At 44.4% G+C, this 25,215-nt stretch overlaps 1 protein-coding gene across 1 annotated transcript in view; it reads left to right on the plus strand.

The window, feature by feature from the left end:
* Positions 1 to 358: 358 nt before the first annotated feature.
* The window catches only part of LOC139266909 (uncharacterized), a 39,273-nt gene continuing 14,416 nt past the window's right edge, over positions 359 to 25,215 (plus strand). Inside the window, exons 1-2 of the mRNA XM_070884533.1 lie at positions 359 to 429; positions 10,705 to 10,896. Coding sequence (XP_070740634.1) covers positions 10,772 to 10,896 — 125 coding nt within the window. The 5' untranslated portion in view covers positions 359 to 429; positions 10,705 to 10,771. The remainder of the gene's footprint in view (positions 430 to 10,704; positions 10,897 to 25,215) is intronic.

Here is a 25,215-nt window from a genome sequence, read left to right on the forward strand (position 1 = left end):
CGGCATTGGAGACGTGTCTCTCTGACGTGGCTCGGCCCCCCGAACCAGTCGTGGGGCGAAACCATTGGATGAGAAAGGCGGGCGGCAAGGTCGCCACCTGCAGTCTGGGGAACGTGTCGTGCTGCTGGAGAGCGGCTGCGGTGCGCAACGCTGAATCCGAGTCTCACACACACACACACACACTTATTTGCATGAGTGTTCAGTTCCTGTTTAGCCTCCGCTGCGGACGGGAGATGTGGGTTAGTGATGTGATGCAGTGGCACTCGCGGCTCTGACCTGGGACAACTGCCCTGCGCCTGTCGCTGTTGAACTTCAAGCCCCGTGGGGTGCGCCGGATTTAGAGAGTTTTTTTAAAATAAGAGAGTGCTGCAAAGGCTGGACTGACTTTAAAAAAAACAAAATTCACATAATAAAAATATCCAGTGTTTGGTAAGTTGGCTCATTTCATATTCACTGTTCAATTTACCCTTTGCTCCAGGTCCAACTCTTTAGTGTCAGTGTTTACAGTAACTGGCCTTAAAAGTTGGCAGCTGGCTGATTTGAAAGGAGTTCTAAAGTTTTTATAAAGTGTGATTGTTTTTTATAAACTTCAGAAAGATTTTTCAGATAAACTTCTCTGGCACATTTTCTTATGTTTACTTTTATGGTTTCTTGTGATCTGTAATTAAGTTTATATTTGATGGGATTCTAATGAAAATATATGTGATGATCTGCCTTCCGAGACCAGAAATCCGTATCCCAGTTTATTTTGTATTTACAATTATTAGATATATTACATTTTCCATGTTCATGCTTCATTCCAAATAAAGCCCCAACCTCGGTCGTTCGAACCCAGTTCCTCATACTTGTGACTCCGCAGCTCACACACAGCAGGCCATGTTTTGGGATAAATCCCATCGTGTGTGTTGACATAGTAGTTTCAGTGGCCCCGCTACTGCTCCCGCTGTTTGGACCAAGCACCGCTTAACCGCTTTTGGCTGCAAACGAGTTTTCTCCGATTTAGGAGAACGGGCTGTTGTGCTGGTTCACTTACCGGCGCCAGAAAGTAAAAGGCTTTCTCATGAAACTTTTAAAGCAAGCGAGTAAAAGAGCCACCTTCACGTCTATTGCTGAAGCATCATGATGAACGCTCAGAAACAACTTTACTTCCTCCAGTCGCAGCTTGCAAACATGCTAAACTTTTAACACAGGATTATATAATGTATAACACAATATTATATAATATATTATATCATCCTGGAACAGAGAACTCCAAAAGCTCGCCCTCTCTTTTTTAGGCTATTTGAACTTTTAAAACTGGAAAATCATAAAAAGTTTGCATTATTACCTGCCCACATCCCAAAAAAGGCCCCTCCCCATATTTTGCTTTTTTCACTGGCAGACTACTCATTTCTCATTCAGCAGGAGGACAGCGAGGGAACAGTGTTCATTAGGAAACCACTCCATGGCCACAATCAGTGTTGCTTGCACCAGTCGGCTGAGTTTAGATGGACATTGTCAGACTTGCCTCATCCAGCGCTTCTCTTGCTATGGAATGCTTCATTTCTTGGCGCTGCTTCACCAGTCAGTGGGAACAAATCCTTGCAGTTAATTAGATGAGGGAGACTGTATTTAGGGCACACACATCCTTCACTTCAAGACTTAATGGTGTGTTATCGGTCATATTCGATTTGAACCCATAATCTTCTGACTCGGAGCCGAGAGTGCTACCCACTGAGATGATCGAACTGGGTCTCCTAACAAGAGAGTTACACAAACCCTTCCTCGGTTATGACCAGTCTGATTGATGTTCAGTGGTTTAAAAAAAAATCCTACGTCTGATTCTCCCCATTTCTAAGTTGTGTATTGCGCTGTGTTTGAATCTGAGTGATTGCCTCCCATCTGAATATTAAATGTGCATTGTAGAGAAGGATGAGCCATGCCAGTAATCTCAGTGGAAGTGTTATTAAGAAGGAAGATGATGTGAGTAGAAGTTGTGCTGCTGTTTTAGAAAATAAATGGGTGTTAAAAAATGGTTCTCGTCACAGTTCTGTTATCAATTCTATTGAATTGTGGGGGTGAAAAAGTGCAATGATGCACTGTCGAAGTTCAAAAACACCGCTCCGTGGAGTGGGTGGGCGCATATTTAGTTTCTTCCACTCTCTCGAGTTCCTGATCTCTCTCGTGTTGCTCTGGGGAGGTGCTGAGGAAGTCATAAGTATGCATTTCTCGACATGAAAGGAGAGGGGTATAATTTGTTATAGAAACACAAAAAATAGGTGCAGGAGTAGGCCATTCGGCCCTTCGAGCCTGCACCATCATTCAATAAGATCATGGCTGATCATTCACCTCAGTACCCCGTTCCTGCTTTCTCTCCATACCCCTTGATCCCTTTAGCTGTAAGGGCCGTATCTAAGTCCCCCTTGAATATATCCAATGAACTAGCATCAACAACTCTCTGCGGTAGGGATTTTCACAGGTTAGCAACTCTCTGAGTGAAGAAGTTTCTCCTCATCTCAGTCCTAAATGGCTTACCCCTTATCCTTAGACTGTGTCCCCTGGTTCTGGACTTCCCCAACATCATGAACATTCTTCCTGCATCTAACCTGTCCAGTCTCATCAGAATTTTCTATGTTTCTATGAGATCCCCTCTCATCCTTCTAAACTCCAGTGAATACAGGCCCAGTCGATCCAGTCTCTCCTCATATGTCAGTCCTGCCATCTCGGGAATCAGTCTGGTGAACCTTCACTGCACTCCCTTAGTAGCAAGAACGTCCTTCCTCAGATTAGGAGACCAAAACTGAACACAATATTCCAGGTGAGGCCCAACCAAGGCCCTGTACAATTGCAGTAAGACCTCCCTGCTCCTATACCCAAATCCCTTAGCTATGAAGGTCAACATGCCATTCGCCGCCTGCTGTACCTGCATGCCAACTTTCAATGACTGATGAACAATGACACCCAGGTCTCATTGCAACTCCTCTTTTCCTAACCTGCCGCCATTCAGATAATATTCTGCCTTCGTGTTTTTGCCCCCAAAGTGGATAACCTCACATTTATCCACATTATACTGCATCTGCCATGCATTTGCCCACTCACTTAACCTGTCCAAGTCACCCTGCAGCCTCTTGGTGTCCTCCTCACAGCTCACACTGCCACCTAGCTTAGTGTCATCTGCAAACATGGAGATATTACACTCAATTCCTTTGTCTAAATCATTGATGTATATTGTAAATAGCTGGGATCCCAGCACTGAGCCCTGTGGCAGCCCACTAGTCACTGCCTGCCATTCTGAAAAGGACCCTGACTCTCTGCTTCCTGTCTGCCAACCAGTTCTCTATCCACGTCAGTACATTACCCCCAATACCATGTGCTTTAATTTTGCACACCAAACTCTTGTGTGGGACCTTGTCAAAAGCCTTTTGAAAGTCCAAATACACCACATCCACTGGTTCTCCCTTGTCCACTCTACTAGTTATATCCTCAAAAAATTCCAGAAGATTTGTCAAGCATGATTTCCCTTTCATAAATCCATGCTGACTTGGACCGATCCTGTCACTGCTTTCCAAATGCGCTGCTATTTCATCTTTAATAATTGATTCCAACATTTTCCCCACTACTGATGTCAGGCTAACCAGTCTATAAATACCCGTTTTCTCTCTCCCTCCTTTTTTTTAAAAAGTGGTGTTACATTAGCTACCCTCCAGTACATAGGAACTGATCCAGAGTCGATAGACTGTTGGAAAATGATCACCAGTTCATCCACTATTTCTAGGGCCACTTCCTTAACTACTCAGGGATGCAGACGATCAGGCCCTGGGGATTTATCAGCCTTCAATCCCATCCATTTTCCTAACACTATTTCACAGTAAGGATTTCCTTCAGTAACTCCTTCTGACTAGGCCCTCGGTCCCCTAATACTTCCGGAAGGTTATTTGTGTCTTCCTTCGTGAAGACAGAACCAAAGTATTTGTTCAACTGCCATTTCTTTGTTCCCCATTATAAATTCACCTGAATCTGACTGCAAGGGATCTGCGTTTGTCTTCACTAATCTTTTTCTCTTCACATATCTATAGAAGCTTTTGCAGTCAGTTTTTATGTTCCCAGCAAGCTTCCTCTTATACTCTATTTTCCCCCTCCTAATTAAACCCTTTGTCCTCCTCTGCTGAATTCTAAATTTCTCTCAGTCCTTAGGTTTGCTGCTTTTTCTGGCCAATTTATATGCCCCTTCCTTGGATTTAACACTATCCTTAATTTCCCTTGTTAACCACGGTTGAGCCACCTTCCCCGTTTTATTTTTACTCCAGACAGGGATGTAAAATAGTTGAAGTTCATCCATGTGATCTTTAAATGTTTGCCATTGCTTATCCACCGTCAACCCTTTAGGTATCACTCGCCAGTCTATTCTAGCCAATTCATGTCTCATACCATCGAAGTTACCTTTCCTTAAGTTCTGGACCCTAGTTTCTGAATTAACAGTGTCATTCTCCATCGTAATAAAGAATTCTACCATATTATGGTCACTCTTGCCCAAGGGGCCTCGCACAACAAGATTGCTAATTAGTCCTTTCTCATTACACATCACCCAGTCTAGGATGGCCAGCCCTCTAGTAGGTCCCTCGACATATTGGTCGAGAAAACCATCCCTAATACACTCCAGGAAATTCTCCTCCACCGTATTGCTACCAGTTTGGTTAGCCCAATCTATATGTAGATAAAAGTCACCCATGATAACTGCTGTTCCTTTATTGCACGCATCCCTAATTTCTTGTTTGATGCTGTCCCCAACCTCACTACTACTGTTTGGTGGTCTGTATACAACTCCCACAAGCGTTTTCTGTCCTTTGGTATTCCGCAGCTCCACCCATACAGATTCCACATCATCCAATCTAATATCCTTCCTTACTATTGCGTTACTTTCCTCTTTAACCAGCAATGCTACCCCACCTCCTTTTCCTTTCTGTCTATCCTTCCTGAATGTTGAATATCCCTGGATGTTGAGTTCGCAGCCTTGATCACCCTGGAGCTATGTCTCCGTGATGCCAATTATATCTTATTCATTAATTGCTGCCTGTGCAGTTAATTCGTCCACCTTATTACAAATACTCCTCGCATTGAGGCACAGAGCCTTTTTCTTGGATTACTCTTCTACACCTGCCTGTTGATTCTTATCAGTACTAGTGGAGACCTACCAGTAGACTGGGAGAAAAAAATATGGGGAATAGTGTGTGTTTACACAAATTACTGAATTGTTGCAAACTACGAAGAGAGACCATAAAACTGACCAGTCACAATTCAAACAATAGTTTAAAGTTTGCATATCAGCAAGGAGCAAACATTTCTATGTGCCCTTTTAAAAGTTTTCATTAAATACAGTATTTGAATCGATTATTTAAAACCCAGTATCCATTCATTCTTTTTATTGCCTTATCCACTTGAAGTGCTACTTTTAATGTCCTGCTCTTTCGCAACACCCAGCTCTCCTCCATTCAAAGTATAATTATTACTTTTATTTTTTTACTAAAATATACCACCTCACATTTACTGACATTGAAATCCATCTGTAATTTTTCTGTTATTTCTAAGACCTTATCAGTATAGTTGCAGCTTCCTTTCTGCAAATTATTTATGCTTCCTATTTTAGTATTGTCTGCAAATTTGGATACCACTTCTAGCCCCAAATACAAATCATTGATGTACACAGTCAACAGAAGTGTTTCTAAAATAGAGCCTGATGACACTCTGCTACCAACTTCTAACCATTCTGAGAAACTGCCCTTAAACCCACAATAACTGATTTTAACTCAGCAGCATGAGACCCATGAGATTTTAACTCTTGTGCCTCATCTAAATGTGGGAAGGTGGACTACACTTCAAAAGCACCTCATTGGCTGCAAAGCGTTTTTTGATATCCTGAGAACATGAAAGACACTGTATAAATGCAAGTCCTTTCTTATTTCTTTCTTTATTAAAATGCTAAGCTCTTTTAATTTTAACATGATATTTCTGCTCTCTTAATGGGTCCGTGGGTAAATGCATATTCTGGTGTAGTGCTGAGACACCCAGATCAAGAAGACATCACTATCTATTACCTGTAGTGCTGAGTTGGACAAGTGAATCTTAGCTGGGGCTGTGGTGGAAACTGTATGGTCGGCCTTGGTGTCACTGAGCTAGAGAGGTGATCTTATCAAAACATATAAGATAATGAGGGTGGACAAGGTGAATGCAGAGAGGATATTTCCACTCATAGGGGAAACTAAAACTAGGGGACATAGTCTCAGAATAAGGGGCCGCCCATTACAACTGAGATGAGGAGGAATTTCTTCTCTGAGGGTTGTAAATCTGTGGAATTCTCTGCCCCAGAGCTATGGAGGCTGGGTCATTGAATATATTTAAGGTGGAGATAGACAGATTTTTGAGCAATAAGGGAATAAAGGGTTATGGGGAGCGGGCAGGGAAGTGGAGCTGAGTCCATGATCAGATCAGCCATGATCTTATTAAATGACGGAGCAGGCTCGAAGGGCAGGGTGGCCTACTCCTGCTCCTATTTCTTTTGTTCTTATCATGCATGGCTCCGCTCCTAATTGCTATTCAGTTGTCCTGGCTGAAAAGCATGCAGATGTGGACATTGGTATAGAAACATAGAAACATAGAAAATAGGTGCAGGAGCAGGCCATTCAGCCCTTCTAGCCTGCACCGCCATTCAATGAGTTCATGGCTGAACATGAAACTTCAGTACCCCCTTCCTGCTTTCTCGCCATAACCCTTGATCCCCCGAGTAGTAAGGACTTCATCTAACTCCCTTTTGAATATATTTAGTGAATTGGCCTCAACTACTTTCTGTGGTAGAGAATTCCACAGGTTCACCACTCTCTGGGTGAAGAAGTTTCTCCTCATCTCGGTCCTAAATGGCTTACCCCTTATCCTCAGACTGTGACCCCTGGTTCTGGACTTCCCCAACATTGGGAACATTCTTTCTGCATCTAACCTGTCTAAACCCGTCAGAATTTTAAACGTTTCTATGAGGTCCCCTCTCATTCTTCTGAACTCCAGTGAATACAAGCCCAATTGATCCAATCTTTCTTGATAGGTCAGTCCCGCCATCCCGGGAATCAGTCTGGTGAACCTTCGCTGCACTCCCTCAATAGCAAGAATGTCCTTCCTCAAGTTAGGAGACCAAAACTGTACACAATACTCCAGGTGTGGCCTCACCAAGGCCCTGTACAACTGTAGCAACACCTCCCTGCCCCTGTATTCAAATCCCCTCGCTATGAAGGCCAACATGCCATTTGCTTTCTTAACCGCCTGCTGTACCTGCATGCCAACCTTCAATGACTGATGTACCATGACACCCAGGTCTCGTTGCACCTTCCCTTTTCCTAATCTGTCACCATTCAGATAATAGTCTGTCTCTCTGTTTTTACCACCAAAGTGGATAACCTCACATTTATCCACATTATACTTCATCTGCCATGCATTTGCCCACTCACCTAACCTATCCAAGTCACTCTGCAGCCTAATAGCATCCTCCTCGCAGCTCACACTGCCACCCAACTTAGTATCATCCGCAAATTTGGAGATACTGCATTTAATCCCCTCGTCTAAATCATTAATGTACAATGTAAACAGCTGGGGCCCCAGCACAGAACCTTGCGGCACTCCACTAGTCACTGCCTGCCATTCTGAAAAGTACCCGTTTACTCCTACTCTTTGCTTCCTGTCTGACAACCAGTTCTCAATCCACGTCAGCACACTACCCCCAATCCCATGTGCTTTAACTTTGCACATTAATCTCTTGTGTGGGACCTTGTCGAAAGCCTTCTGAAAGTCCAAATATACCACATCAACTGGTTCTCCTTTGTCCACTTTACTGGAAACATCCTCAAAAAATTCCAGAAGATTTGTCAAGCATGATTTCCCTTTCACAAATCCATGCTGACTTGGACCTATCATGTCACCATTTTCCAGATGCACTGCTATGACATCCTTAATAATTGATTCCATCATTTTACCCACTACTGAGGTCAGGCTGACCGGTCTATAATTCCCTGTTTTCTCTCTCCCTCCTTTTTTAAAAAGTGGGGTTACATTGGCTACCCTCCACTCCATAGGAACTGATCCAGAGTCAATGGAATGTTGGAAAATGACTGTCAATGCATCCGCTATTTCCAAGGCCACCTCCTTAAGTACTCTAGGATGCAGGCCATCAGGCCCTGGGGATTTATCTGCCTTCAATCCCATCAATTTCCCCAACACAATTTCCCGACTAATAAAGATTTCCCTCAGTTCCTCTTCCTTACTAGACCCTCTGACCCCTTTTATATCCGGAAGGTTGTTTGTATCCTCCTTAGTGAATACCGAACCAAAGTACTTGTTCAATTGATCCGCCATTTCTTTGTTCCCCGTTATGACTTCCCCTGATTCTGACTGCAGGGGACCTACGTTTGTCTTCACCAACCTTTTTCTCTTTACATACCTATAGAAACTTTTGCAATCCGCCTTAATGTTCCCTGCAAGCTTCTTCTCGTACTCCATTTTCCCTGTCCTAATCAAACCCTTTGTCCTCCTCTGCTGAGTTCTAAATTTCTCCCAGTCCCCAGGTTCGCTGCTATTTCTGGCCAATTTGTATGCCACTTCCTTGGCTTTAATACTATCCCTGATTTCCCTAGATAGCCACGGTTGAGCCACCTTCCCCTTTTTATTTTTACGCCAGACAGGAATGTACAATTGTTGTACTTCATCCATGCGGTCTCTAAATGTCTGCCATTGCCCATCCACAGTCAACCCCCTAAGTATCATTCGCCAATCTATCCTAGCCAAATCTCGCCTCATACCTTCAAAGTTACCCTTCTTTAAGTTCTGGACCATGGTCTCTGAATTTACTGTTTCATTCTCCATCCTAATGCAGAATTCCACCATATTATGGTCACTCTTCCCCAAGGGGCCTCGCACAATGAGATTGCTAATTAATCCTCTCTCATTACACAACACCCAGTCTAAGATGGCCTCCCCCCTAGTTGGTTCCTCAACATATTGGTCTAGAAAACCATCCCTTATGCACTCCAGGAAATCCTCCTCCACCGTATTGCTTCCAGTTTGGCTAGCCCAATCTATGTGCATATTAAAGTCACCCATTATAACTGCTACACCTTTATTGCATGCACCCCTAATTTCCTGTTTGATGCCCTCCCCAACATCCCTATTACTGTTTGGACTATATTGAGATCGAGGAAGCACCTCGGGTCCTTTTTCTATGTTAAAAGCACCATATAAATGCAAGTTGTTATTATATTGAACTTGTCTGTAATGTTTAATACAGTTGAATAACCTGTAGGCACATACCGTCTAGGTTTATTTATGAAGTACGGCTATTTGGGCAAGATTTTACAGGGCTGCCAACACTCGTGGAAATTTAAGATTGGGATGGAATGAGGAAGAATAAAGTTATTTGTTGCATGGTTACCAAAATATAAAACTACTTGGCCGATGAGCAGCAATTTTCTCCAATTAAATATTGGGAAGACCGAAGCCTTTGTTTTCGGTCCATGCCACAAACTCCGTTCCCTAGCCACTGACTCCATCCCTCTCCCCAGCGTCTGTCTGAGGCTGAACCAGACTGTTTGCATCCTTGGTGTCATATTTGACCTGAAATGAGCTTTCGACCACATATCTGCAGCATAATTAAGACCGCCTAATTCCACCACCGTAACATCGCCCATCTCCACCCTTTCCTCAGCTCATCCGCTGCTGAAGCCCTCATACATGCCTTTGTTATCTCTAGACTTGATTATTCCAACGCATTCCTGGCTGGCCTCCCATATTCTACCCTACGTAAACTAGAGGTGATCCAAAACTTGGGTGCCCGTGTCCTAACTCGCACCAAGTCCCGCTCAGCCATCACCCCTGTGCTCGCTGACCTACATTGGCTTCCGGAAGCAACGTCTCGATTTCAAAATTTTCATCCTTGTTTTCAAATCCCTCCATGGCCTTGCCCATCCTATCTCTGTAATCTCCAGCTCCACAATCCCCAAGATGCCTGCACTCCTCTAATTCTGTCTTCTTGTGCATCCCTGATTATAATCGCCCAACCATTGGTGGCCATGCCTTCTGTTGCATAGGCCCCAATCTCTGGAACTTCAGCTCTCCTCTTTCAAGATGCTCCTTAAAATATACCACTTGGACCAAGCTTTTGGTCACCTGTGCTAATTTCTACTAATGTGGCTCAGTGTCAAATATTTATCTCTTAATACTCCTGCGAAGCACCATTTCACTGTTAAAGGTGCTATATAAATATATATATTGTTGTTGTTTCCATACTCCAATAACTGATTTACGCAATTGTATTGCTCTGTGTTGCTATCAGATATCAATACCCTAACATTGGGAACACTAAAACTCACAGGTTGAGTCACACCCAGCTACCTGGAAAAAAAGTCACGACACAACTGCTTTATCAATGCGCTATGATGCACCTCAATATAAGGCCCTTCATTTCTCGACAATTTTTAACATTTATTTATTTTGTTCATTTCCACAACACTTGTTTATGCCCATTTTGTATAAGTAGAACACCCAATGGGAGCTCATTGCCAGGTATTATATGGCTGAGTCTACTCGGTTGCTTAAAATAGTATCATGCTTGAAACCTGTGGTATCCTCTACATAATGTGAATTTCAAAAAAACATGTGCCATGTATTCAATAATATTTTGTTTTCAATTAACAGCAGTGCCAGTTGGTTATCTTCAATTCCTCCATACTGTTAATGAAAGGATAAGGAAGTTAACACTGGGATGCCTCAACTAACTGTAGCTGCTGCTCTGCAGATTGGTTTATTAATATCTGCACTTCCTGCACAGTATTTTTTATCCCGATGGTCTGGCAGTAATTCTACCCAGCGCATCCAAGCATCAAGAAGGTACTGTTGCACATTCATTTTCATATGGTTGGGGTATTTTTTTAGCAACATATGTCACTGCTGGGAAAGTGTCAGCACCAAACACTCCCAAGTCAGGCATAACCAGGTGAAAAGGCAATGTACCAACTCTCTGTGTCTGTGTTGGTTCTCGGGATACACTACAGTCAAATTTTATAGCTTCCAAAATGTGTTTTCAATCAAAATTGCTGCGGCCAGGCTTTCACCTTGCCACTGCTATTAACTGATGCAACGCTTGGTACTCTGGATTTAATGGCTCTTAAATGATTTGGTCCGCCCCAATATTCAGCAGAGTAACTTTTGAAAAGCAAAACATATGTACTTTGCTGCTGGGCCTTAGAAAATTCTGGCTGTGCTCTGATGTACTTACTGCCTTCCCACGATCCGCTAATTTTATCAGGTGTTGCATGGTTTTTATTATTTGACCATGGGTCAGTGCTTGGTGACCAGTGGGGATGGCTAAAGGACAAAAAGCAGCAAGGTCGTTCACCACTGGGACACAAAGGAACTGAACACATTCAACACTGCCTGTTTTTCTGGACACATTTACATGGAATCCTAGAATGATACAGCACAGGAGGCCATTTGGTCCATCTGCCTGTGCCAGCTCTTTGGGAGAGTGATCCAATTAATCTCATTCTCTTGCTCTTACCCCATAGCCCTGTAAATATTTTCCCTTCAAATATTTATCCAATTTTCTTTTGAATGCTACAATTGAATCTGCTTCCTCCATCCTTTCAGGCAGTACATTCCAGATCATAACAAGTCTCTGTGTTTAAAAAAAGCAATTTCCTCATGTCGGCTCCGGTTCTTTTGCCGATCACCTTAAATCTGTGTCCTCTGGTTACTAACCCTGGAAACAGTTTCTCCTTATTTACTCTCTCAAAATCATTTATGATTTTGAACAGCTCTATCAAATCTCCTCTTGACCTTCTCTGCTCTGAGGAGGACAAACCCCAGCTTCTGTAGTCTCTCCACATAACTGAAGGCCCTCATCCCTGGACACATTGTAGTAAATCTCTTGTATCATAACAAACACACATAGAAACATACAAAATAGGTGCAGCAGTCGACCATGCACCGCCATTCAATAAGATCATGGCTGATCATTCCCTCAGTACCCCTTTCCTGCTTTCTCTCCATACCCCTTGATCCCTTCAGCTGTAAGGGCCATATCCAGCTCCCTCTTGAATATATCCAATGAACTGGCATCAACAACTCTCTGCGATAGGGAATTCAGTCGTAAATGGCCTACCCCTTATCCTAAGACGGTGTCCCCTGGTTCTGGACTTCCCCAACATCGGGAACATTCTTCCCGCATCTAACCTGTCCAGTCCCATCAGAATCTTATATGTTTCCATGAGATTTCCTCTCATCCTTCTAAACTCCAATGTATAAAGGCCCAGTTGATCCATTCTCTCCTCATATGTCAGTCCAGCCGTCCCTGGAATCAGTTTGGTGACTCTTCGCTGCACTCCCTCATTAGCAAGAACGTCCTTCCTCAGATTAGGAGACCAAAACTGAACACAATATTCCAGGTGAGGCCTCAGCAAGGCCTTGTACAACTGCAGTAAGACCTCCCTGCTCCTATACTCAAATCCCCTAGCTATGAAGGCCAACATACCATTTGCCTTCTTCACCGCCTGCTGTACCTGCATGCCAACGTTCAATGACTGATGAACCATGACACCCAGGTCTCATTGCACCTCCCCTTTTCCTAATCTGCCGCCATTCAGATAATATTCTGCCTTCATGTTTTTGCCCCCAATGTGGATAACCTCACATTTATCCACATTATACTGCATCTGCCATGTATTTGCCCGCTCACCTAACCTGTCCAAGTCACCCTGCAGTCTCTTAGCATCCTCCTCACAGCTCACAGCGCCACCCAGTTTAGTGTCATCTGCAAACTTGGAGATATTAGGCTCAATTCCTTCATCTAAATCATTAATGTATATTGTAAAGAGCTGGGGTCCCAGCACTGAGCCCTGCGGCACCCCCACTAGTCACTGCCTGCCATTCTGAAAAGGACCCGTTTATCCCGACTCTCTGCTTCCTGTCTGCCAACCAGTTCTCTATCCACATCAGTACATTACCCCCAATACCACGTGCTTTGATTTTGCACACCAATCCCTTGTGTGGGACCTTGTCAAAAGCCTTTTGAAAGTCCAAATACACCATATCCACTGGTTCTCCCTTGTCCACTCTACTAGTTACATTCTCAAAAAATTCCAGAAGATTTATCAAGCATGTTTTCCCTTTCATAAATCTATGCTGACTTGGAGCGATCCTGTCACTGCTTTCCAAATGCGCTGCTACTTCATCTTTAATAATTGATTCCAACATTTTCCCCACTACTGATGTCAGGCTAACCAGTCTATAATTACCCGCTTTCTCTCTCCCTCCCTTTTTAAAAAGTGGTGTTACATTAGCTACCCTCCAGTCCATATGAACTGATCCAGAGTCGATAGACTGTTGGAAAATGATCACCAATGCATCCACTATTTCTATGGCCACTTCCTTAATTACTCTGGGATGCAGACGATCAGACCCCGGGGACTTATCGGCCTTCAATCCCATCAATTTCCCTAACACAATTTCCCACCTAATAAGGATATCCTTCAGCTCCTCCTTCTCACTAGACCCTCGGTCCCCTAGTACTTCCGGAAGGTTATTTGTGTCTTCCTTCGTGAAGACAGAACCAAAGTATTTGTTCAACTGGTCTGCCATTTTTTTGTTCCCCATTATAAATTCACCTGAATTTAACTGCAAGGGACCTATGTTTGTCTTCACTAATCTTTTTTTCTTCACATAGCTATAGAAGCTTTTGCAGTCAGTGTTTATGTTCCCGGCAAGCTTCCTCTCATACTTTATTTCCCCCCTTCTAATTAAACCCTTTGTCCTCCTCTGCTGAATTCTAAATTTCTCCCAGTCCTCAGGTTTGCTGCTTTTTCTGGCCAATTTATTTGCCTCTTCCTTGGATTTAACACTATCCCTAATTTCCCTTGTTAGCCACGGTTGAGCCACCTTCCCCGTTTTATTTTTACTCCAGACAGGGATGTACAATTGTTGAAGTTCATCCATGTGATCTTAAATGTTTGCCATTGCCTATCCACCGTCAACCCTTTAGGTATCATTTGCCAGTCTATTCTAGCTAATTCATGCCTCATACCATCGAAGTTACCTTTCCTTAAATTCAGGAATTAACTGTGTCACTCTCATCTTAATAAAGAATTCTACCATATTATGGTCACTCTTCTCCAAGGGGCCTCGCACAACAAGATTGCTAATTAATCCTTTCTCATTACACATCACCCAGTCTAGGATGGCCAGCCCTCTAGTTGGTTCCTCGACATATTGGTCTAGAAAACCATCCCTAATACACTCCAGGAAATCCTCCTCCACCGTATTGCTACCAGTTTGGATAGCCCAATCTATATGCCCATGATAACTGCTGTACCTTTTTTGCACGTGTCCCTAATTTCTTATTTGATGGTGTCCCCAACCTCACTACTACTGTTTGGTGGTCTGTACACAACTCCCACTAGAGTTTTCTGCCCTTTGGTATTCCACAGCTTCACCCATACCGATTCCACATCATGCAAGCTAATGTCCTTCCTTATTATTGCGTTAATTTCCTCTTTAACCAGCAACGCTACCCCACATCCTTTTCCTTTCTGTCTATCCTTCCTGAATGTTGAATACCCCTGGATGTTGGGTTCCCAGCCTTGGTCACCCTGGAGCCATGTCTCCGTGATGCCAATTATATCATACTCACTAATTCCTGCCTGTGCAGTTAATTCGTCCACCTTATTACGAATACTCCTCGCATTGAGGCACAAAGCCTTCAGGCTTGTCTTTTTAACACACTTTGCCCTTTTGGAATTTTGCTGTAACATGGCCCTTTTTGATTTTTGCCTTGGGTTTCTCTGCCCTCCACTTTTACTTTTTATCTTTCTATCTTTTGCTTCTGCCCCATTCTACTTCCCTCTGTCTCCCTGCATAGGTTCCTATCCCCCTGCCATATTAGTCTAACTCCTCCCCAGCAGCACGAGCAAACACTCCCCCTCAGACATTGGTTCCGGTCCTGCCCAGGTGCAGACCGTCCGGTTTGTACTGGTCCCACCTCCCCCAGAACCGGTTCCAATGTCCCAGGAATTTGAATCCCTCCCTTCTGCACCACTCCTCAAACCACGTATTCATCTGAGCTATCCTGTGATTCCTACTCTGACTAGCACATGGCACTGGTAGCAATCCTGAGATTACTACCATTGAGGTCCAATTTTTAATTTAACTCCTAGCTCCCTAAATTCATCTTGTAGGACCTCATCCTGTTTTTTTACCTATATCGTTGGTACCTATATGCACCATGACAACTGGGTGTTCACTCTCCCGCTCCAAAATGTCCTGCAACCGCTCCGAAACAGCCTTGACTCTTGCACCAGGGAGAACATAACATCCTGGACTCTTGGTTGTGGCCGCAGAAACGTCTATCTATTCCCCTTACAATAGAATCCCCTACCACTGTTGCTCTCCCACTCTTTTTCCTGCCCTCTTGTGCAGCAGAGCCACCCACGGTTCATGGACTTGGCTCCTGCTGCCTTCCCCGATGAGTTATCCCCCCCAACAATACCCAAAACGGTGTATCTGTTTTGGAGGGGGATGACCGCAGGGGACCTCTGCACTACCTTCCTTCCATTGCTCTTCCTGTTGGTCATCTATTCCCTATCTGTCTGTGTAACCTTTACCTGCGGTCTGACCAACTCACTAAACGTGCTATTCACGATCATATCTTCCCTAGTAAATCTCCTCCACCCTCTCAAAGGGCTTGACATTCTTCCTAATGTGTGGTGCCCAGGATTGAACACACTGTCCTGGATTTTTCTGCAATGATAATGGTGAGGCTATCAATGCTCGCCGTTATTACAGGGTAAATCTAATAGCAACTTCAGGCGTCCGCACATAGAATAGTTAAAGCACGGGAAAAAGCCATTCAGCCTGTCGAGCCCGTGCCGACTCTCAGATAGTCCCACTCCCCTGCCCTTTTCCCGTAGCCCTGCAAATTTGTTTCCTTCAGATACTTATCCAACTTCCTTTTGAAAGATGAAATTGAGTCTGCCTCCACCACCCTTTCAGGCAGTGCATTCGAGATCTTAACCACTCGTTGCGTAAAAAAGCTTTTTCTTACGTCGCCTTTGGTTCTTTCGCTAATCACCTTAAATCTGTGTCCTCTGGTTCTCGACCCTTCTGCCAATGGGAACAGTTTCTCTCTATATACTCTGTCCAGATCCCTCATGATGTTGAACACCTCTATCAAATCACCTCTCAATCTTCTCTGCTCCAAGGAGAACAACCCCAGCTTTTCCAATCTGTCCAAGTAACTGAAGTCCCTCATTCCTGGAATCATTCTCGTGAATCTTTTCTGCACCTTCTCAATGCCTTCATATCCTTCCTAAAGTGTAGTGCCCAGAATTGCACCACAATTAGAGGAATATAGAAAGTTAAGAAGCAAAATTAAAAAGGATATTAGGAATGCTAAGAGAGAGCACGAGAAATTCTTGGCCAGTAAAATTAAGGACAACCCTAAGATGTTCTATAAATATTAAGAGTAAGAGGGTAACTAAAGAAAGGGTAAGGCCTATTAGAGACCATGAGGGTAATTTTTGTGTGGAAGCGGAAGATGTTGGTTGGGTTCTTAACGAATACTTTGCATCTGTTTTCAAAAAGGAAAGGGGCAATGCAGATACTGCTATCGAGGAGGAGTGTGATATTCTGGATGAAATAAATATAGTGAGAGAGGAAGTGTTAAGGGGTTTAGCAGCTTTGAAAGTAGATAAGTCCCCAGGCCCGGATGAAATGCATCCCAGGCTGTTGAGCGCAGTAAAAGAGGAAATAGCAGAGGCCTTGACCATCATTTTCCAGTCCTCTTTGGATCTGAGCATGGTGCCAGAGGATTGGAGGACTGCTAATGTAGTATCCTTGTTTAAGAAGGGAGAAAGGGATAGGCCGAGTAATTACATGCCTGTCAGCATGGGAAAATTATTGGAAAAAATCCTGAAAGACATCTGCATTTGAAAAGGCAAGGATTAATTAGGGACAGTCAGCACGGATTTAAGGGAAGATCTTGTCTGACTAACCTGATTGAATTTTTTGAGGCGGTAACGATGAAGGTAGTGCGTATGATGTAGTATATATGGACTTTAGCAAAGCTTTTGATAAGGTCCCACATGGTAGACTGGTCATGAAGGTTAAAGCCCATGGGATACAGGGCAAAGTGTCAAGTTGGATCCAAAATTGGCTTGGAGGTAGGAAGCAAAGGGTAATAATTGATGCACGTTTTTATGACTGGAAGGATGTTTCCAGTGTGATTCTGCAGGGCTCAGTACTGGGTCCCTTGCTTTTTGTGGTATATATCAACGATTTAGATTTGAATATAGGGAGTATGATTAAGAAGTTTGCAGACAACACTAAAATTGGCTGTGTGGTTGATAATAAAGGGAAAAGTCATGGGCTGCAGGAGGATATCAATCTACTAGGCAGAGCAGTGGCAACTGGAACTTAATTCAGAGAAGTGTGAGGTGATGCACTTTGGGAGGGCTAATAAGGAGAGGGTATACACATTAAGCGGTTGGCTACTTAATAGTGTAGATGAACAAAGGGACCTTGGAATGCTTGTCCACAGATTCCTGAAAGTAACAGGCCAGGTGGATAAGATGGTGAAGAAGGCATTGGCCGAGGCATAGAATTTAAGAGCAGGGAGGTTATGCTTAACTGGTATAATACTTTGGTTAGGCCACAGCTGGAGTATTGCATGCAGTTCTGGTTACCGTATTATAGGAAGGACGTGATTGCACTAGAGAGTCCAGAGTGTTTAAAAAAAACAAGCCTGAAGGCTCTGTGTCTCAATGCGAGGAGAATTCGTAATAAGGTGGATGAATTAACTGCGCAGATAGCTGTTAACGGATATGATGTAATTGGGATTACGGAGACATGGCTCAAAAGTGACCAAGGCTGCGAACTCAACATTCAGGGGTATTCAATATTCAAGAAGGATAGACAGAAAGGAAAGAAAGTGGGGTAGCATTGCTGGTTAAAGAGTAGATTTTCGCAATAGTAAGAAAGGACATTAGCTTGGATGATGTGGAATCTGTATGGGTAGAGCTGCGGAATACCAAAGGGCAGAAAACGCTAGTGGGAGTTGTGTACAGATCACCAAACCGTAGTAGTGAGGTTGGGGATGACATCAAACAGGAAATTAGGGATGCGTGTAATAAAGGTACAGCAGTTATCATGGATGACTTTAATCTACATATAGATTGGGCTAACCAAACTGGTAGCAATACGGTGGAGGAGGATTTCCTAGAGTGTATAAGAGATGGTTTTCTAGACCAATATGTCGAGGAACCAACTAGAGCTGGCCATCCTAGACTGGGTGTTGTGTAATGAGAGGATTAATTAGCAATCTTGTTGTGCAAGGCCCCTTGGGGAAGAGTGACCATAATATAGTAGAATCCTTTATTAAGATGGAGAGTGACACAGTTAATTCAGAGATTCGGGTCCTGAACTTAAAGAAAGGTAACTTCGATGGTATGAGACGTGAATTGGCTAGGATAGACTGGTGAATGATACTTAAAGGGTTGACGGTGGATAGGCAATGGCAGAAATTTAAAGATCACATGGAAGAACTTCAACAATTGTAGGTCCCTGTCTGGCATAAAAATAAAACGGGGAAGTTGGCTCAACCATGGCTAACAAGGGAAATTAGGGATAGTGTTAAATCCAAGGAAGAGGCATATAAATTGGCCAGAAAAAGCAGCAAACCTGAGGACTGGGAGAAATTTAGAATTCAGCAGAGGAGGACAAAGGGTTTAATTTGGTGGGGGAAAATAGAGTTTGAGAGTAAGCATGCAGGGAACATAAAAACTGACTGCAAAAGCTTCTATAGATATGTGAAGAGAAAAAGATCAGTGAAGACTAATGTCAGAATCAGGTGAATTTATAATGGGGAACAAAGAAATGGCAGACCAGTTGAACAAATACTTTGGTTCTGTCTTCATGAAGGAAGATACCAATAACCTTCCAGAAATACTAGGGGACCGAGGGTCTCGCGAGAAGGAGGAACTGAAGGAAATCCTTATTAGTCAGGAAATTCTTATTAGTCAGGAAATTATGTCAGAAAAATTGATGGGATTGAAGGTCGATAAATCCCTGGGGCCTGATAGTCTGCATCCCAGAGTACTTAAGGAAGTGGCCCTAGAATTAGCGGATGTATTGGTGGTCATTTTCCAAAATTCTGGATCAGTTCCTATGGATTGGAGGGTAGCTAAAGTAACCTCACTTTTTAAAAAAGGAGGGAGGGAGAAAACAGGGAATTATAAACTGGTTAGCCTGACATCGGTAGTGGGGAAAATGTTGGAATCAATTATTAAAGATATAATAGCAGCGCATTTGGAAAGCAGTGACAGGATCTGTCCAAGTCAGCATGGATTTATGAAAGGGAAATCATGCTTGACAAATCTTCTAGAATTTTTTGAGGATGTAACTAGTAGAGTGGACAAGGGAGAACCAGTGGATGTGGTGTATTTGGACTTTCAAAAGGCTTTTGACAAGGTCCCACACAAGAGATTAGTGTGCAAAATTAAAGCTCATGGTATTGGGGGTAATGTACTGACGTGGATAGAGAACTGGTTGGCAGACAGGAAGCAAAGAGTAGGAATAAACGGGTCCTTTTCAGAATGGCAGGCAGTGACTAGTGGGGTACCACAAGGTTCAGTGCTGGGACCCCAGCTGTTTACAATATACATTAATGATTTAGATGAAGGAATTGAGTGTAATATCTTCAAGTTTGCAGATGACACTAAGCTGGGTGACATTGTGAGCTGTGAGGAGGATGCTAAGAGGCTGCAGGGTGACTTGGACAGGTTAGGTGATTGGGCAAATGCATGGCAGATGCAGTATAATATAGATAAATGTGAGCTTTTCCACTTTGGTGGCAAAAACAGGAAGGCAGAATATTATCTGAATGGTGACAGATTAGGAAAAGGGGAGGTGCAATGAGACCTGGGTGTCATGGTACATCAGTCATTTAAAGTTGGCATGCAGGTACAGCAGGCGGTGAATAAGGCAAATGGCATGTTGGCCTTCGTAGCTAGGGCATTTGAGTATAGGAACAGGGAGGTCTTACTGCAGTTGTACAGGACCTTGGTGAGGCCACACATTGAATATTGTGTACCGTTTTGGTCTCCTAATCTGAGGAAGGACATTCTTGCTATTGAGGGAGTGCAGCGAAGGTTCACCAGACTGATTCACGGGATGGCAGGACTGACATATGAAGAAAGACTGGATCGACTAGGCTAATATTCACTGGAATTTAGAAGAATGAGAGGGGATCTCATAGAAACATATAAAATTCTGATGGGATTGGACAGGTTAGATGCAGGAAGAATGATCCCGATGTTGGGGATGTCCAGAACCAGGGGTTAAGAATAAGGGGTAAGCCATTTAGGACCGAGATGAGGAGAAACTTCTTCACTCAGAGAGTTGTGAACCTGTGGAATTCTCTACCACAGAAAGTTGTTGAGGCCAGTTCGTTAGATATATTCAAAAGGGAGTTAGATGTGGCCCTTATTGCTAAAGGGATCAAGGGGTATGGAGAGAAAGCAGGAATGGTGTACTGAAGTTGCATGATCAGCCATGATCATATTGAATGGTGGTGCAGGCTCGAAGGGCCGAATAGCCTATTCCTGCACCTATTCTCTATGTTTCTTTGAGAGGGTGCAGAGGAGATTTACTAGGATGCTGCCTGGAATGGAGAATCTTAGTTATAAGGACAGATTGGTAGGCTGGGTTTGTTCTCATTGGAACAGAGGAGGTCGAGAGGAGACCTCACTGAGGTGTACAAAATATTGAGGGGCTTGGACATAGTAGATAGTAAGGGTCTATTTCCATTGGTGGAGGGGGTCTATTATGAGGGGGCATAGTTTTAAAGTGGTTGGTGGAAGGTTTAGAGGGGATTTGAGGGGGGAGCTTCTTTACGCAGTGGGTTGTGGGGATCTGGAACTCGCTGCCTGGAAGAGTGGTGGATGCAGAAATCCTAATCACTTTTAAGAGATGGTTGGATGGGCACTTAAAGTGCAATAACCTGCAGAGTTACGGACCTAGAGCTGGTATTTGGGATTAGACTGGATGACCTTTTGTTGGACGGAGCAGATATAATGGTAAGCTCTGCAGGGAATAGAATACGACCAGGGTGATCTCCTGGACTAATTTCGATCGCCTGGACGGGTCGGAGAGGAATTTTCCCAGATTTTTTCTCCCTAAATTGGCCTGGGTTTTTATCTGTTTTTTGCCTCTCCCAGGAGATCACATGGCTCCAGTTGGGGTGGGGTGTAGAATGTTTTACTATAAGGGGTGTCGCAGTTGTGGTGAGTTGGGCTGGGTGCTCTTTGCCTTTCCGTCATTGTTCATAGGTTTATATGTAACCTTTAGGGCTGCTGACCAAGGGCCGTGTGGCTCTGTGTCGTCTGGCATGGACACGATGGGCCGAAATGGCCTCCTCCTGCGCTGTAAATTTCTATGTTTCTTACTCCAGTTGGGGCTAAACCAGTGTTTTATAAAGGTTCATCATAATTTCCACACTTTTGTACTCTATACCTCTATTTATGTAAGTTAAATACGAAAATTCAGAAGTTGCTGCCAGAGATGTCCTGCTCCTCCATAGAGTGTGTTGTTGCAGTCATGGCTGATAGACTTGACATTGAAATCACTGTGATGTCATGTACTTAGGGTAATTACCCACTAGTTCCACACTAAAGATGGCTGAAAAAGTTAGGGCTGGTTCATTTCGGAGCAAGTGAGTTTTTGAGTTTTTAATTACTGCTGAACAACCTTTCTGGCCGTGAATAAATAATTTTCCAAGAGTGGAGTATCATTCTCAGAAGAAAATTAATCTTGCATATTTTAAAAAAAAAACACAAAATTAAAATAATTTTTTTTTAAATTCTGTTTGTCTCTTTTATGTTTTCCCCTCAATTCCATCCATATTTTCCAATTTTTATCACTTTCTGTACATAATTTAAATCTAATTTATATTTCTTGCTTTATGCTTCCTAATTAGGACTCTGTGGGGTCCAAATTGCCCCTTTCTAAAAGGCCCATTAGCGCCTCCGCCGTCGGTTAGGTGCGAACAGGGTGATAATGCCTTTTTGGCCGGGGGCAGGTGGTGGAAACGACCGCCCCTGGGATGGCGGTGGCGAAAGTGTTTTTTTGCCCGAGCGGCAGCGCACTCAGCGATGACATCATCACCGTGCATGCTGACTGTTTTATGCCCCGCAGGAGCAAGGTTGGTGTGGGTCGATGCCACCGACAGGTTTGTGGGTCACAGAGCTGGGGTGCCCCATGTGCCCTTAAAGGGGAGGGCCTTGTGTCGCGGCCGCCATCTTTTTTTTTGCAACCGACTGCAGTCGGCCTGATAATGGCGGCCACTGGTTCAGCCGGGCAACCAACTGGTTCAGCCTGGTACACCCTCTTGGGTGCCGGGCCACTAGCTCGGCCGAAACCCTCCCTGATGGCACAGTGGGTGCCTGAAAAGTGGCTGCAGAATTCACAGCGGCCCTCCCCTTTAAGGCAAATTACGATACCACCCCGCAGATTTTTTTGATTCAAAGACCGCAATTCCAGGACATTTAGTTCAAATTGTGCCAGGGCAATTTCGCCCCCCTGCATGTCTTTGTGAGGATTATTCAATCTGATTGGTTGAAGAGCCTCGCTGTTGCTTTACCTGTTCACAAATGCCACAGATCCCATGTCAAGGGGCGGCATACTGGAACATCTCCGCTGACAAGCCCGCGAAAAGTCTGTGGGCAGTGGTACGCAAAGTGAACGTCGGAATCCATTCCTTTGCTGCTGAGAGCAAAATCCGGGCCAGTACTCCAGCTGAGGCCTCATCAACCCGCTCCTTCACTTTATCAAAGAATTCGATCAAGTTAGTCAAACATGATATTGTAATTAACAAATCTGTGCTGACTTTCATTTATTAGCTCATACTTTAACAATCGCTAATTAATTTTGTCTCTGATAATTGTCTCTAATAGTTTCCCCACCACTGACGTTAGATGGATTGGCCTGTGGTTGCCGGGTTAATCCCCCTCCCCCTTTTCGAACAGTGGTGTAACATTTGCAATCCTCCAATCCTCTGGTACCACTCCCATATACAAGGAGGATTGGAAGATTGTGTCCTGAGCCTCCGCAATTTCCATCCTTACTTCCCACAGTAATCTAGGATGCATCCCATCCGGACCCGATGACTTTTCTACTTTGAAGACTGCCAATCGTTTTAATACTACCACTTTATCTATTTCTATCACTACTGCCTCTTTTACTGCTATATTGGCAGCATCCTCTTCTCTAGTGACGACAGATGCAAAGTTTTCATTTGGTACCTCAGCCATGCCTTCTGCTTCCACAAGACGATCTCCGTTTTGGTCTCTAATTGACCCACCCCTTTCTTTGACTATTTAACTATTTATGGGGGGGAAATTCGGCCGGGCCTCTGTTGCAGCGTTAATCCAGGTGGAGCGCATTGAAAAAGTTTGCGCCTCTTGCCCAGAAATTCGTCAGAATCAGTCGAAGAGCTGACAGGGAAGCTAAATCAGCCGTTGCACACCAGAGCTGGGGGAGGCGGGGACGATATTGAAAGTTTGGTTGGTACCTTTTGCGGCACCGAACTCCGATTCAGATCCCGGAAAAATCCGAGTCATAAAGGTGTGGTAAGCTAAGAGTGCCTGACCAGCTCCAGCTCCACTGTCTTCAGAATGTGAAAATGGAGGAGGAAGAAGACGCCAGCTATCTCCTTGCTTCTCACCCACCACCCTTGATGCCTTGCTGGAGGCAGTGGAATGTCGCTGGCATGCTCTCCAGCCTGGAGGGGGATGAAGGCCACTGCCTAGGGTTTTGATGAGGCTGTGGAGGTTGGTGGCACAGCACGTTTCAGCCCGGAATTCGGTGGCCACAACATCGACGCAATGTAGCAAAAATTCAACGACCTTACTAGCGACGTCTGGGTGAGTACCCTTTCCATTCACCTTCCAATGCCTTCATGTGAACCTCACTGTCTCACACAATGTAAAGACTTTGCAGTGCTTACCCCTTCTCTATGTCTACCAGACCATGCTCCTCCTTGCTGAAGCCAGCCTGAGACCTCTCTATCGCCTCACCAGACATGTCCTACTCATCATCTAGCTCCTGACTCAGTCTGAGCCCACCTATCAGCACCTTTCAACTCTTCATATGTGGTCACAAGCCTAAGCCTCATACTTGTAGTTGCTTGTGCCCCAGACCCACTGTTCACTCATCCACTGTGTGATGCCACGCAGGATGAAATGCAGATATGTATACTTCCTCATATTACTCACGAGTACCCTACTGCAGACAAACGCAGAACACCAGCACCTACACAGCCACTAACAACTTTTTGTTTTTGTCATTACACAATATGCATGAGCTGCATCGTAGGGGCGGAGGTGAGCCCGGACCTTGCTGAGGTGGAAGAGCGAGTGTCTGCCCTCAAGGGCGCTGCAGTCGTGGCAGTAGAGGGCGGAGAGGCAGAGCCACCGCTTGACAGTGACGGTATGTGAATGAGACGGGCATTTTGTGTGAGTCCCCTTAGCCTTGAGGCCACATGCTTACAACATGTTGCAACCAAAATAACGATGCCTCTACTTTTTGTCTTCCTGCCCCTCCCCAGCTGATAACCGCACTTCTGTTGCTTTGTGTTTACAGATGATGAGCCAGAAAAGCACCTGCCTGCCCATCAGCTGACATCTGCAGACGACGGGGAAGATGAGGAGGAGGTGGAGATCAGTGTGCCGGCACATTGCGATATGTCCTCATTGGGAGCGAGTTGGGAGACCACCTCAGTGGAAGAGGCCATCTTCCCAGAGTTGCATGAAGCTGAGGTTCCTGGCCCCAGTAGCCTACAGCAGCACGAGGGGAAGCTCGGGGGTCAGCTCCCTGGAGGGTAAGTCGGCCCATGAGCCCTGCTCACAGACAGGCAGATGAACATCTGGACTTGGAGGCTATGACCAGGGAGTCAATGTCGATGCACCGCGAGCTCATGGGTGCATTGGCGAGGATCTTGCCAAGCATGAATACACTTGCTTTCAGTGTGGTGGAGGCCACCTCAACCTTAGCATTTGAGTCTGGGAAGCCCATCCTTGGTAGATACCAATGGATGATGGACGCCACAAGTGACCATAAGGTCCAGGACATGCTGGCGCGGACCATGGCTGACGTGGCAGTAGC

The sequence above is a fragment of the Pristiophorus japonicus genome, chromosome 7 (assembly GCF_044704955.1).
Source record: "Pristiophorus japonicus isolate sPriJap1 chromosome 7, sPriJap1.hap1, whole genome shotgun sequence".
NCBI classification, from domain to species: domain Eukaryota; kingdom Metazoa; phylum Chordata; class Chondrichthyes; family Pristiophoridae; genus Pristiophorus; species Pristiophorus japonicus.